Below are 16,008 nucleotides of genomic sequence, written 5' to 3' on the forward strand. Positions count from 1 at the left end.
TAGCTTAGGGTTTATTTTTATTTTACAGGCAAGTTTGTATTTATTTTAAATAGGTACAATAGTTATTAAATAGTTATTAACTATTTAATAACTACCTAGTTAAAATAAATACAAATATACATGTAAAATAAAACCTAACCTAAGTTACAATTACACCTAACACTACACTATAATTAAATTAATTCCGTAAACTAAATACAATTAAATAAAATTATCTAAAGTACAAAAAACACACACACTAAATTAAAGAAAATAATAAACAAATTACAAGATTTTAAAACTAATTACACCTAATCTAATCCCCCTAACAAAATAAAAAAGCCCCCCCCCCCCAAAATAACAAATGCCCTACCCTACACTAAATTACAAATAGCCCTTAAAAGGGCCTTTTGCGGGGCATTGCCCCAAAGTAATCAGCTCTTTTACCTGTAAAAAAAATTACAACCCCCCCAACATTAAAACCCGCCACCCACACAACCAACCCTACTCTAAAACCCACCCAATCCCCCTTAAAAAAAAACTAACACTAACCCCTTGAAGATCACCCTACCGTGAGAAGTCTTCACCCAACCGGGCCGAAGTCCTCAACGAAGCCGGCAGAAGTGGTCCTCCAGACGGTCAGAAGTGGTCCTCCAGACGGGCAGAAGTCTTCATCCAGACGGCATCTTTTATCTTCATCCATCCGTTGCGGAGCGGCTCCATCTTCAAGACATCCGACACGGAGCATCCTCTTCATCCGACGTCTTCTTGGTTCCTTTAAGTGATGTCATCCAAGATGGTGTCCCTTCACTTCCGATTGGCTGATAGAATTCTATCAGCCAATCGGAATTAAAGTAGGAAAAATCCTATTGGCTGATGTAATCAGCCAATAGGATTGAAGTTCAGTCCTATTGGCTGATCCAATCAGCCAATAGGATTGAGCTCACATTCTATTGGCTGTTCCGTGTCGGATTTCTTGAAGATGGAGCTGCTCCGCGCCGGATGGATGAAGATATAAGATGCCGTCTGGATGAAGACTTCTGCCAGTCTGCTTTGTTAAGGACTTCGGCCCAGTTGGGTGAAGACTTCTCATGGTACGCTGATCTTCAAGGGGTTAGTGTTAGGTTTTTTTTAAAGGGGGATTGGGTGGGTTTTAGAGTAGGGTTGGTTGTGTGGGTCACATATAAGAAGGAAGAAGGCACTGCTTGGATAGGTGAAAATTAAAAGCATACCTTTATTAGTAATATTAAAAAGTACAAGTGACTCCTCAAACAGAGGGCAGGCAAAGACAAAGGCAGTCTGACGCGTTTCACGCCCCCTAGTGGCGCTTCCTCATAGATTGAAGAGTGTTTCTGTATAAATGTTTAACCCCTTCTATACATATACATTTAAGAACAAATAATTGGTGAATTAAAATCAATAATGAAATTTAAAATAACGATCACAAAGGAAAAGGATTTTTAGAAACAGCAGATGTGAAATCTGCCACAAACAATAAATACATATTAAAGAAAAAATATATATATCATTTCACAAAACAGTGTTATTTATATATGGAATACCAGATAGCAACAACTGAACACCACTATGTGAAAATATATATCTGGAATGCTAATATGTACTATTATAAAATTAAGGGAAAGTAGTACACTGAAATATACTGACTACATTTTAATCCCAAAAAGGACATAAATAGCATAAAAGATATAATATTATTGTTTAAGGGGGAAGAAAAATCAAAAAGAAACAAAGAAAAATAAGTTAAGATTCTATTTGAAATCAGCATAATTTTAAAAATGCTTAAGCAAGAAACAGTACCCATATTCTTTTAAAAGTTGCTGTGACCTATTATGATGAAAAGGGTGCACACTAAACTAAATCAGAGAATATTTTTAGAAGAAAGTGGAAATAATAAAAGGCACGTAACTTCTTAATTAGAGAGATAGATTATTGAGGGCTTAGTTGTCTATAAAGTAGCTAATGTCAAACTCTTTGTTCATTCCTGATGGAGACCTTGTTTTTTATTTTAGGATCCAAAATAGTTCTTTCCTATTAAGGATCTTACTACGGTCACCGCCTCTAACAGGCGAGCGTGCCAAATCAATTTCCCTGACCGAAAGATCAGCTTTATGAGAAAAATGTATACTATTAAAGTGGTTAGCTACTGCAGATGCTTTGACATAGTTTTCAGTGTCTCTGATGTGTTCCCCTACTCTAATTCTGAGCTCTCTAGAAGTTTGTCCAACGTATTGGCATTTGCAAAGATTGCAGGTGAGTAGGTATACTACCCATTGGGTGCCACAATTTGCATAAAAAGAAATATCACATTTTTGGATAGTTGTGCTTGAAAAAAAGGAATTACCTTTCAATGTTTTGGAACAAGTGAAGCAGTTTTTACTATCACATTGAAAATTGCCCACATGTTTCAACCAGTTAGCTTCTTGAGCGGGGACCCGTTTATAAACCATACTGGGAGATAGTGATTGTGCCAGTGTTTTGGGTTTTTTTGGAACGCACTTACAATTTTTAGTAAATGGTTTTAAAGTTTCATCTCCAGATAGAAGATGAAGATGTTTTTTTTAATAATAATAATAGAGTCATATTGAGCAGTATACTCAATGGTAAAGACAACCAAATCACTAGAATTTATATCTTTTTGCTTTTTGGTGGAAACATTAACCTGATTAGCATGTGATCTTTTTACAAGCTCTCTACATTTGGTGAGGGCATTTTTGTTATATCCCCTCTTAACCAATCTGTTTTCTAGTTCAATGGCTTGTTCATCATATACTATATCAGAGTTAGTGTTCCAACACAAACGGATAAATTGTCCTTTGGGTATTGCTTGAATGAGGTGCTTAGGGTGTTGGGACCTGGCGTGTAGAATGGTGTTCCCAGCCGTAGGTTTTCTGTATGTTTTAGTACTAATACAGTTGTTTTTGCCTGATAATGTTAAATCCAAAAAGTCTACTTGGGAATTACTATAGATTTCAGTAAATCTAAGTCCCATATTGTTGTCATTTAAATAGCTCAAAAATCCATGGAAAGAGGAGTCATTTAAAGGTTTGTTAATTATAAAAATCAGGTCGTCTATATACCTTGAATAAAAAATTATATCCTCACTCCATGGGTTAGAGAGATCATAGATGTACATGAGTTCCCATCTGGCAACAAACAGGTTGGCGAAAGAGGGGGCATATTTGGCCCCCATCGCCGTCCCACATAACTGTTGAAAAAACTTCTGGTCAGACATGAAAAAGTTATGAGATAATAAATACCTCAAGACATCGCCAACATACATTCGTGTGGCATCATCAAAGTTCATGTCTTTGTCCAGAAACGATTCAACAATTGAAACCCCCATAAATTGTGGGATACAGGTGTATAAGGATGAGATATCCACTACGATCCAAGTATATTGGTCCTTCCACTGGATTTGAGCCAATTTTCTAAGTAAATGTGAGTTATCCTCCAGGAAGCTCAACTGTCCCCTGGCAATGGGTTGTAAGATGGTGTCAATCCATGCTCCCAGGGGTTCAAACAGGGAACCAATGCCAGAGACTATTGGTCTACCTGGAGGATGCTCAACATTCTTATGTACTTTCGGTACATGGTAAAAAATGGGTGTAATTGGATTTGTGGGAATGAGGGTGTGTAAAGAAGTAAAGATACCCAAAGCAATACCTTCTTCAACCAATTTGGTAAGCTCTTTTTTGTAAACATGAGAAGGATTGGATGATCACATACGATATATTTTATCATTATTGAGCTGGCTGAGTGCTTCCTCAAAGTAATAACTCTTGTCCATGACAACAATGCTGCCGCCCTTATCTGCATTTTTTATGACAATATCACAGTCATCTCTTAAAGACTTAATAGCCATGCGTTCTTTATAAGTGAGATTGGGGGCGACAGCATTGTTGTCAACCTCAGTTTCCAAAGTCAGGATATCATCCTGAACAGCTTTTTGGTAAGCATTTAACATAGCACCTCTATATTGGTTGTGTGGGTGGTGGGTTTTAATGTTGGGGGGGTTTATACAATTTTTTTACAGGTAAAAGAGCTGATTACTTTGGGGCAATGCCCCGCAAAAGGCCCTTTTAAGGGCTATATGTAATTTAGTGTAGGATAGGGCTTTTTTATTTTGGGGGGGGGCTTTTTTATTTTGTTTGGGGGATTAGATTAGGTGTAATTAGTTTAAAAATCTTGTAATTTGTTTATTATTTTCTGTAATTTAGTGTTTGTTTTTTGTACTTTAGATACTTTTATTTAATTGTATTTAATTGTATTTAGTTTAGGGAATTAATTTAATTATAGTGTAGTGTTAGGTGTAATTGTAACTTAGGTTAGGTTTTATTTTACAGGTATATTTGTATTTATTTTAACTGGGAAGTTATTAAATAGTTAATAACTATTTAATAACTATTGTACCTAGTTAAAATAAATCCAAACTTGCCTGTAAAATAAATATAAACCCTAAGCTAGCTACAATGTAACTATTAGTTATATTGTAGCTATCTTAGGGTTTATTTTACAGGTAAGTATTTAGTTTTAAATAGGAATAATTTATTTCATGATAGGAATATTTATTTAGATTAAATTAAATTCTATTTAAGTTAGGGGGTGTTAGGGTTAGACTTAGGTTTAGGGGTTAATAAATTTAATATAGTGGCGGCGATGTTGGGGACGGCAGTTTAGGGGTTAATAAATGTAGGCATGTGGCGGCGGTGTAGGGGGTGCAGATTAGGGGTTAATAAGTATAATGTAGGTGGCGGCGTTGTAGGGGGGGAATTAGGGGTTAATAAGTATAATAAGTATAATGTAGTATAATGTAGTTAATAAGTATTAATAAGTATAATGTAGGTGGCGGCGGTGTAGGGGGGGCAGATTAGGGGTTAATAAGTATAATGTAGGTGGCGGCGGTGTCAGGACGGCAGATTAGGGGTTAATAAGTATAATGTAGGTAGCGGCAGATTAGGGGTGTTTAGACTCGGGGTACATGTTAGGGTGTTAGGTGTAAACGTTACCATAGGAATCAACGGGATATCGGGCAGCAGCGAACATGAGCTTTCGCTGCTTTCAGACTCCCATTGAATCCTATGGTATGGGATTGAAAACCAGGTACGCTGGGCCGGAATAGTGGCGAGCGTACCTGGTAGAAATTTATTAACTAGCAAAAGTAGTCAGATTGTGCCGAATTTGCATTAGGAACATCTGTAATGACGTAAGCATCAATCTGTGTCGGACTGAGTCCGGCGGATCATATGTTACGTCACAAAATTCTACTTTTGCCGGTCTGTAGGGTTTGATAACTAAGGGGAATCAGGCTCGCCACAAATACGCTGTGGAATTCCAGCGTATTTGCGGTTGACGGCTTGATAAATGGATGCCATTATATGTAATGTTGCCTGATTAAAGGCTTAATTAAAAGTGGAGCACTTTTTTAAAGTGAGCACACAAATGGGCAATTTTGCCCGTTTATGGGCACACATTAAATAACCAGCCATTACAATTGGCTGGTTAATGCTACTGCGAGCTTGTGGTAGCACTTTGCATGAAGTGCAATTAACCAGAGGTCAGACCTCTGGTTAATTAAAAAAATGTCCCCCAATTGCCCCAATAATAATGTTTACAGGTCACGTTCGCATTGCGCTTAACCTGATCAAATGTGTATAGAATACTTTCCAAAACAGATAGAAATTTCTTCTATAGATATAATTGTTTTCTCTTACAATGATTTGCTGATCTGATTAATCAAGCACTGGGCAAAAATGTCCCTTGAGTTCTACAAACCGTCTATTTTTTTCATTTACACAAATATTCTTATATTGTTTTAGTCTTTAATTTTCAAAATAAGAGGCATATATACTGTATATATATATATATATATATATATATATATATATATATATATATACATACAATGCCTCTTATTTTGAAAATTAAAGAGTAAAACAATATAAGAATTTTTGTGTAAATGAAAAAAATAGACGGTTTGTAGAACTCAAGGGACATTTTTGCCCAGTGCTTGATTAATCAGATCAGCAAATCATTGTAAGAGAAAACGATTACATCTATAGAAGAAAATTCTATCTGTTTTGGAAAGTATGCTATACACATTTAGGGGCCTATTTACTATGGTGCATGCGGACATGATCTGATATAGCGGATCATGTCCGCTGCACATCGATAAATGCCGACATACGCTGTCGGCATTTATCATTGCACCAGCAGTTCTTGCCGCCTCCTGCAGATTTGGGGCCAATCAGCCGCTAGCAGGGGGTGTCAATCAACCCGATTGTATTCGATCCGGTTGATTTCTGTCCACCGCCTCAGAACAGGCAGACAAGTTATGGAGCAGCGGCCTTTAGAAACAAGGGGCATCAAGCTCCATACGAAGCTTGATAAATATGCCCCTTAGACTGATTGTCAAAAACCACCCAAAGTAAATGTAATTTTCTTAATATCAAATTTATATTTTAGAGTTTAAAATATACTTTTAGTAAAATAGATATCAGTAATCTCCCTAGATGCTACGGGATGCTGAGCAAACTGCTCATAAACACCCCAGATGCTAGTACAGTGTGATTTGTGTTTAATGGGTTTTTAGGAATTCAGTTTGTTCAACCCGCATTATCCAGACCCAGTTTTAAACTTCCTGTAGATTTTTTTCTTTAATAGCTCCAACTGTCATTGACCCTCGATCATATACCCCCTACCTTCCTTCTTTTTTGTGTGTGCCGCAGTGAGGAATGAGTCTCCCTCAAGTAAACATGGTGGAGGGGCAGTCAGAGTGCTGCCGGGAGGTGCTAAACAAGCCGAGAACCACAGTGAGAAATCTGCAGATCATCTAGCGTCATCACTGGGGAGGAACAGAGCACCACAATTGGGGGTGGTTAGCAAAAACACTTTGCTAACTGTTACTGTGCTGCTAAGTGTCACCCCCCTCCAGACCCCCTGACCATCATTGGTTCACGGTTACTGGGAGAGGATGGGGGTTAAGCAGCAGGGTGAAAGGTTAAGTATCAGACTCAGTGGGTATGATATGTTGTAAATGTCTGCCCAACCATGCAGTGCTGCAGTCAGCAGGAGTGTGGTAGGCACACAGTTCGACTCTCAGGAACAAAAAATAAAAGCGTCAAAAAGCAAAATCACGGGATTGTCCCGGGAAATTCAGGATTGTTGCCAACTATGCAAGTATAAAAATGTGGAGCTTCTCCAACTGGTACCTAAACGGGTTAAAATAAAAGAAATGCTCAGAAGAGAGCTGCAGGCCCAAGATGAACAAAATAAGTAGCACAATGAGAAGTGACTATTCTGTTAAAGTTGTTTCCAGGAGATTAAAGTCCATTTAATTAACAAATATGATATTTTTAATCATAGTCCACTTAGGTATGTTATTGAGAAATTATAAAACCAGCATTCAAACACATTAGACAGGCATCATGAATACAATTTAACTGCCATGATTTAATTTAACTTTTGTGGCATATATTTTACTTCCATGAAGATTTTTGAAAACTTCCATAAAAAATCCATCTAAAAGACTGTGGTACCGTTCTTTTTTTAAATAGTTTTTTATCTTATTTTTCATCTGTTTAACTAGCGCACTTGACTAATTCAAGTCATTTTGCCTATTTAACCTCTTCTAATGTATTGGCATGGTTTTGAAATGAAACAAAAAACAACTGAGCTGCCATATAATGTTCTACAAAGGAATTGAGGCCTATGTCCATTTATCAATCTGTGGAAATAAATCTCTCTTAATGAACTGAGAGTAACATGATCAGTGAAAATAAATGTTTCAAGATATATGACCTGAGGAAAAAAGCATAGATGATAAGACAGACAATAGGAAAATAAACAGAGACGGTAGGGTATGAAGGTAGGCCTTTAAAGGGACAGTCAACTAAAAAAATGGTATTGTTTAAAAAGATAGATAATCTTTGTGATTACCTTGTTTCTAAGAATCTTCTGACTGCCCCCGATCACATGACTATCTATTGACTTGCATTTAAGCCAATTAGTGCTGTGTTGTTAGAATCCACGTGCATCAGCACAATGTTATCTATATGGCTCAAATGAACTAGCTTCCCCGATGTGAAAAGCAAATACAAAATCATGTGATCATGGGGCTGTCTTTAGGGACTTAGAAACAGACAGAAATTTAGAGGTTTAAAGGTTATAAAGTATGTTAAAGTGAATGTAAGTTTTGATGCAAAAGTCCCCGGTTTTTAAAAAAAAACCAGTGGCACTTTAATTCATCAAAATTTACATTTCACTCGTTGTGAAAAAATTCCTTTTAAATTTGACAGCCGCTCCAGCTTCCCCTGGTCGTTGCAAGCCATTTCTGACATCAGAAATGATGAATAGGTCATCCTCCAATCACGGCTTCCCCCCGGGTGAATCAGTGTCTGATTCAACACTGTGATTGGAGGAAGCCGGATTCCTCATTTAAGGCTTTGCGACGGACGGTGGAAGCAGGAGCGGCTGTCAAGATTAAAAGGTAAGTATTTTTTCACAACACAAGTGAAATGTAAATTTTGATGAATTAAAGTGCCCCTGTTTTTAATCGAATTTTTAAAAACCGGGCACTTTAACATCAAAATTTACATTCACTTTACTATAACCATGTAATATCCATATACGTGATATTTAGTACAGCATATGAGATCTGTGCGAGAAAACTAAAATCATAGGCCCCTATTTAACAAAGGTCTTGCGGACCTGATCCGACAGTGCGGATCAGGTCCGCAAGACCTCACTGAATACGTATTCAGCATTGCACCAGCAGCTCACAAGAGCTGCTGGTGCAACGCCGCCCCCTGCAGACTCGCGGCCAATGGGCCGCCAACAAGGGGGTGTCAATCAACCCAATCGTACTTGAGCGGGTTGATTTCCGGCAATGTCTGTCCGCCTGCTCAGAGCAAGCGGACAGGTTATGGAGCAGCAGTCTTTGTGACCGCTGCTTCATAACTGTCTGCAGACTCGCCAGAAACACGGCCGTCAAGCTCCTTTCGGAGCTTGATAGATAGGCCCCAGTGTCTCAACATCTAGAAATGGCATTTAGTGATCACATTTTTAAAATGTTTGTTTTTATTTTGTATTCAAAGTTTCGTGATTGTAAGTTACGGTACTTTGTTCTTATTTAGCAGGAATTTTATCAGCAATCTTGCATTTGTGATTTAACATTTTGACAAATGTATTAATGATACATTCACCCTCATATGTGATGTATCATAGTATTGTTATATGTATATATATATATATATATATATATATATATATATACACACTATATATACACATACATACATAAACACCTACAGACAGAAATAGATGCATAGATAGATATTCATACATATATATATAATATTCACTGCTGAGAAAAGATAGATATTTTTTTATTAAAAAGTGCTTTCATACTGGGGGATCAGAATTAATTAATTACCTATTGATTATATTCCACTCTAGCAAATCCGCTTTGGCAAATAAATGAACTAACCAGGGCACATGTAGGCCGTGGCAAGGCATGTCAGGCCAATCGATCAGTAGTTAGTATTCTTTGGGGACATAAGAACAGTTGATGATAATATGACATGTTGGCAAAAGAATCTTAAACCAGTATTGTAGGCTGAATGTATGAGGCATCGGAGAGAAATGTTGTTGTATGAAAAGAAGCCAGTATGTATTAATAGAACATGAATCCCAATCTTATAACAAATATTATGTTTTAGTCTATTTTTTATGGTTTAGACTTCTTAAACAAGAAAATAGTTAAGTACACTATAATATATATAAAAAATATATGTATTCTATACATGTAGATGAACAAAATTAATTGTAAATGCTAAAATATGTTATGAATCATTTTAATAATTCTAGTGAAATTAAATGGCAAAAGCAAGAAAGCAGGGACATTTCTGGTTTTAGCTGTTTAGTCTGCAGGGTACTTAAATTTGTGTTATGCACTCCTCTTCCATCCAAAAAATAGGTTTAAAGCAAGAGCAACTAGAAAAATGACTGCACAGAATTTAACAGAAGGATATTATTATTATTAATTATTATTGTTATTGTTATTATTGTTATTATTATTGTTGTTATCATTGTTATTATTATTATTATTATTATTGTTATTATTATTATTGTTATTGTTATTATTGTTATTATCATTCACCTAGATTACGAGTTTTGAGCGCTATAGGGAAAGTATATACAAGTTTAAAAAAACCCGGCATGTGCGGGCGATATGGAGATTTTGAGCTCCATACTGCACCCAAAACAAGCGGTGTTTTGATGTGCTCGTGTACGCTTTCCCCGTAGACATCAATATGGAGAGCCGACAAAGAAAAAGTCTAACAATTGCGATTGCGGAACAAAAGCTCCATAATGCAGCCCCATTGATGTCTATGGGAAAAAAGAAACTACAGTTTAAACTTAACACCCTAACATAAACCCTGAGTCTAAACACCCCTAATCTGCTGTCCCTGACATCGCCGACGCCTGCCTACAGTTATTAACCCCTAATCTGCCACTCCCAATATCGCCGCCACCTAAATAAAATTATTAACCCCTAATGTGCCGCTTTCTATATCGCCGCTACTATACTAAAGTTATCAACCCCTATTCCGCCGCACCCCAACATCGCCACAACTATATTAAAGTTATTAACCCCTATTCCGCTGCTCCCCGACATCACCGCATCTAAATAAAGCTATTAACCCCTAAACCTCTGGCCTCCCACATCACTACCACTAAATAAACCTATTAACCCCTAAACCACCAGCCCTCACATCGCAACAACCTAAATTAAACTATTAACCCCTAACGTAACCCTAACCCCCTTACTTTAAAGTGCCAGTAAACCCACAAAATAATGTTATATTATTCTGCACATAGTGCAGAATTATATAACATCAGCTTAGTGCAAACTTTGTACCTTAAAAGATTAAAGTGAAAAATTCTACGAAATTTACTTTCACAGTACGCCACTCCTGGCTCTACTGAGCGGGTCTGTTTGTTTTCCCTCCAGCCCGATCGCTCCATTAAACTCAATGTAACTCGCTCCCGCTATGGTCTGGTAGCATGAGCAAGTTACATTGAGTTTAATGGAGCAATCGGGCCTTAGGGAAAACAAACAGACCCGCTCAGTAGAGCCAGGAGCGGGGTACTGTGAAAGTAAATTTCGTAGCATTTTTTCACTTTAATCTTTTAAGGTACAAAGTTTGCGCTAAGCTGATGTTATATAAGTCTGCATTATGTGCATGATTATATAACATTATTTTGTGGGTTTACTGGCCCTTTAACATAATTAAAATAGAGCTAAGTTAAAGGTACAATTATTAAGTAAATAAACCTATTAACCCCTAAACCACCATCCCCCCACATCGCAACAGCTTAAATTAAACTATATTAACCCCTAAACTTAACCCTAATGTAACCCTAACCCTAACACCCCCTAACTTTAACATAATGAAATTAGATCTAAATTAAATTTACAATAATTAACTAAATAATTCCTATTTAAAACTAAATACTTACCTGTGAAATAAAACCTAAGGTAGCTACAATATAACTAATAGTTACATTGTATCTAGCTTAGGTTTTATTTTTATTTCACAGGCAAATTTGTATTTATTTTAACTAGGTACAATAGTTATTAAATAGTTATTAACTATTTACTAACTACCTAGCTAAAATAAATACAAACTTACCTGTGAAATAAAACCTATCCTGCCTTACACTAAAACCTAACATTACAAAAAATGGAGAAAAAAAACTACCATAAAAAAAACAGCAAAATAACAAATTATCAAAAATAAAAAAAATATTCTTATTCTAATACCCATACAAAAACCACCTCAAAATAAAAAACCTAATCTAGAATAAACTACCAGTAGCCCTTAAAAGGGCCTTTTGTAGGGCATTGCCCTAAGTTAAACAGCTCTTTTATCTGAAAAAAAAAATTGACAAAGACCCCCTAACATTACAAACCCCCACCTCCCCTTAGTGTACATTTTAACACTTTAGTTATGAGGTTTTTTTTGTTACAGATTTGTAGCGTAAAACTCATAACTACTGACTTTAGATGGCGGTACAGATCTTGTCATTTTAGACTGTAACGCTCGCTTTTTAGCCTCACCACAAAACTCGTAATACCGGCGCTATGGGAATCCCATGAAAAAATGTCATCTGTGCGGTACGGACGTTGCGGTACAGGCTAAAAGGCTTGCGGTACACCTATACCGACAAGACTTATAATGGCTGCGTTATGGGCCACAGCACTGCTCTTTGACTCATAACGCAAAACTCGTAATCTAGGTGAAAATTATTATTATTGTTGTTATTATTATAATTATTATTATTGCTATTATTGTTATTATTATTATTTTTGGTAGGGGCTACAGAGTTTATGGTTAAAGGGATGTGAAAAACAACATTTTTCTTGATTCGGATAAAACATACAATTTTAAACAACTTAAGTGTTTTCTATTATCAAATTTACTTCATTCACTTGGTATCCTTTTTGGAGCAGCAATGCACTACTTGGAGCTATCTGAACACACTGGGTGAGCCAATAAAAAGAGGCATATATGTGCAGCCACCAAACAGCAGCTTCCAGTAGTGCATTGCTGCTTTTGAGCCTACCAAGGTATGCTTTTCAACCAATAATATCAAGTGAACAAAACAAATTAGATAATAGATGTTATTTGGAAAGTTGTTTAAAATCGCAATCTTTATCTGAATCATAAAACTTTAATTTTGATGTTACTGCCCATTTAAAATGCTCCTTTAGAAAGAGATAACCCCTGGAATGTCCCTACTTTTTCACTTTTGAGAGAGAATTAAAGGGGCATGGAAGTGAAAATAATAATAACAAAAAAAAACAAATTATGCTTACCTGATAATTTAATTTCCTTCTGTATGAAGAGAGTCCACGGCATAATTCCTTACTGTTGGGAAATACTGAACCTGGCCACCAGGAGGAGGCAAAGACACCCCAGCCAAAGGATCAAATACTCCCCCCTACTTCCCTCATATCCGAGTCATTCTGCCAAGGGAACAAGGAACAGTAGGATAAATATCAGGGTATAAAGGGTGCTGGAAGAGAAAAACAAATTTTTGTCCGCTCAACAGCGTATACGGGCGGTGGCCGTGGACTCTCCTCATACAGAAGGAAATTAAATGATCAGGTAAGCATAATTTATGTTTTCCGTCTTAATATGAGAAGAGTCCATCATTCCTTACTGTTGGGAATACTATACCCAAGCTCTAGAGGACAATTAATGATAACGGGAGGGGTAGAGAAAGGGCAGACCCTAATCTGAGGGCACCACAGCCTGTAAAATCTTTCTCCCAAAAGCTGCTTCAGCCGAAGCAAAAACGTCAAATTTGTAGAATTTAGAAAAAGTATGTAAGGAGGATTAGGTAGCTGCCTTACAAATCTGATCCATAGAGGCCTCATTCTTAAAGGCCAAGAGGAAGCCACCGCTCTAGTGGAATGAGCCGTAATCCTCTGAGGATGTCTAAGACCCACTGACTCGTTAGCAAGGCATATAACACTCCTCAACCAAAAAGATAAGAAAGTCGAAGAGGCCTCCAGACCCTTACACTTCCCAGAGTAGATAACAAACAAGGTTAAAGTTTTTCTAAAATCCTTAGTAGCTTGAAGATAAAACTTTAAAGCTCAAACAACATTATGAAGTAAACGTTCCTTAGAAGAAGAAGTATAAACAGGGAAGGAACCACAATCTCCTTATTGATGTTACGATCAGACACCACCTTAGGAAGAAAACCCAAGTGGATATGTAGGACAGCCTTATCCGTGTGAAACACCAGATAAGGAGGCTCACATTGCAAGGCCGCCATTTCAGAAATTCTGAGTGCCGATGCAATAGCCAATAGAAAAAGAACCTTCCAGGACAATAATTTAATGTTAACCGAATGCATAGGCTCACACGGAGCCCGTTGCAAAAACTTAAGAACAAGATTTAAACTCCAAGGTGGAGAGTTAGATCTAAACACAGGTCTGATCCTGATCAGAGCCTTAATGAAGGATTGCACGTCGGGAAGCTCTGCGAGTCTCTTATGAAGCAAAACAGAAGGGCGGAAATCTGTCCCCTCAGGGAACTGGCAGAAAGGCCCTTTTTCAGACCCTCCTGGAGAAAGGAAAGAATCCTGGCAGCCTTGACCTTTTGCCAGGCGAAACCACGCTCTTCACACCAGAATAAGTAAGATCTCCACACTTTATGGTAGATGTGACAAGTAACAGGCTTATGAGCCTGAATGAAAGTGTCAATAACCCTCTCAGAGAAACCTTTCTTGGCTAAGACTAAGCGTTCAATCTCCACGCAGTCAGCCTCAGAGAATCTAGATTTTGATAAACAAAGTGACCCTGTTTCAGCAGATCTCTGCGACAAGGCAACCTCCATGGAGGAGATGAGGACATCCCCACCAGGTCTGCGAACCACATCCTTTGCGGCCACGATGGAGCAATCAGTATCACTGATGCTTGCTCCTGCTTGATGTGGGCCACAACACGAGGGAGAAGTGGTAACGGTGGAAAAATGTAAATAGGTTGAACCTCCAAGACACTGTTAATGCATCTATTAGCTCCGCCTGAGGATCCCAGGACTGCGACCCATATCTCGGTAGCTTGGAATTGAGCCAGGGTGCCATTAGATCTATCTCCGGTGTCCCCAATCTATTGCAAATCTTCGCAAACACCTCTGGATGGAGAGACCATTCCGCCGGATGAAAGGATTTTCTGCTGAGAAAATCCGCTACCCAGTTGTCCACACCTGGAATGTGGATCGCTGACAGTGAGCAGTTGTGGGCCTCTGCCTATTCCAGAATCCGAGATACTTCCCTCATTGCTAGGGAGCTCCTCGTTCCCCCCCCTGATGGTTGATGTAAGCCACCGAGGTTATGTTGTCTGATTGGAATCTGATAAACTGGGACGAACCCAGAAGAGGCCAAGGGAGATATTTATGAAAGCGTCAACTATAAGTCAATACGCTCGCCTAACATCGCCAAACATTGCGCCCGTGGATCTTAATACGCTCTCTTCATTTAAAAACAAAGCCGTCGAAAACCCGCGCACCAAGTACGGGGTGAAGAGCATTGGACTGTTGTTAACTAACAGTCATTGATGAAGAAGTTATTCGGGTTTTTCCCAACTTTATTTATACCAACTACACTGCTACAAAGTACACTAATACCCATAAACTACCTATTAACCCTTAAACCGCCGCACTCCCACATCGCCGCCACTATAATAAACCTAATAACCCCTAATCTGCCGCTCCCAACACCGCCGCAACCTAAATAAAATGTATTAACCCCTTTTCCGCCTCTCCCCGATACCGCTGCCACTAAATAAACTTATTAACCCCTAAACCTCTGGCCTCCCACATCACCACCACTAACTAAACCTATTAACCCCTAAACCGTCAGCCCCCCACATCGCAAAAAACTAAAGTAAGCTATTAACCTCTAAACCAAACAAACCCTTAACTTTAAATTAAAATTACAACATCCCTATCTTAATATAAATTAAAACTTACCTGTAGAATTAAAATAAACTAATTTTATAATATTAATTAACCTACCGTAACTATTATACTACAAATAAATAAAACTACCAATTAAATAAACTAAATTACATATTAAAAATAAACTAACCCTACTAAAAGTATTGAAATATACAATTAAACATTATTATAAAGTCCTAAAGTACAAAAAAAACACTTACCAAAAAACAAACACTAAATTACGAATAATAACAAACCAACGGCGAGATTACGAGTCTTGCGTTAGCCTTGAAAAGCAGCGTTGAGAGGTCCCAACGCTGCTTTTTTCCTAACGCTGGTATTACGAGTCTTACAGGTACAGGTGTACCGCTCACTTTTTTGGTCAGACTCAAAAATACCGCAAATCCACTTACGTCAATTGCGTGTCCTATATTTTCAATGGGATTTGCCTAACGCCGGTATTACAAGTCTTCCAAAAAGTGAGCGGTACAGCCTC

The 16,008-nt window shown here is 37.7% G+C and overlaps 1 protein-coding gene across 1 annotated transcript in view; it reads right to left on the reverse strand.

Annotated features, from left to right (window-relative positions):
• USH2A (usherin) overlaps positions 1-16,008 on the reverse strand; it is a 2,188,359-nt gene that overhangs the window by 768,633 nt on the left and 1,403,718 nt on the right. Inside the window, exons 49-50 of the mRNA XM_053712759.1 lie at positions 3,727-3,942; positions 3,258-3,552 (exon numbers count right to left, since the gene is read on the reverse strand). Of these exons, the coding sequence (XP_053568734.1) occupies positions 3,258-3,552; positions 3,727-3,942 (511 nt within the window). The remainder of the gene's footprint in view (positions 1-3,257; positions 3,553-3,726; positions 3,943-16,008) is intronic.

The sequence above is a fragment of the Bombina bombina genome, chromosome 4 (assembly GCF_027579735.1).
Source record: "Bombina bombina isolate aBomBom1 chromosome 4, aBomBom1.pri, whole genome shotgun sequence".
In the NCBI taxonomy this organism is placed as follows: domain Eukaryota; kingdom Metazoa; phylum Chordata; class Amphibia; order Anura; family Bombinatoridae; genus Bombina; species Bombina bombina.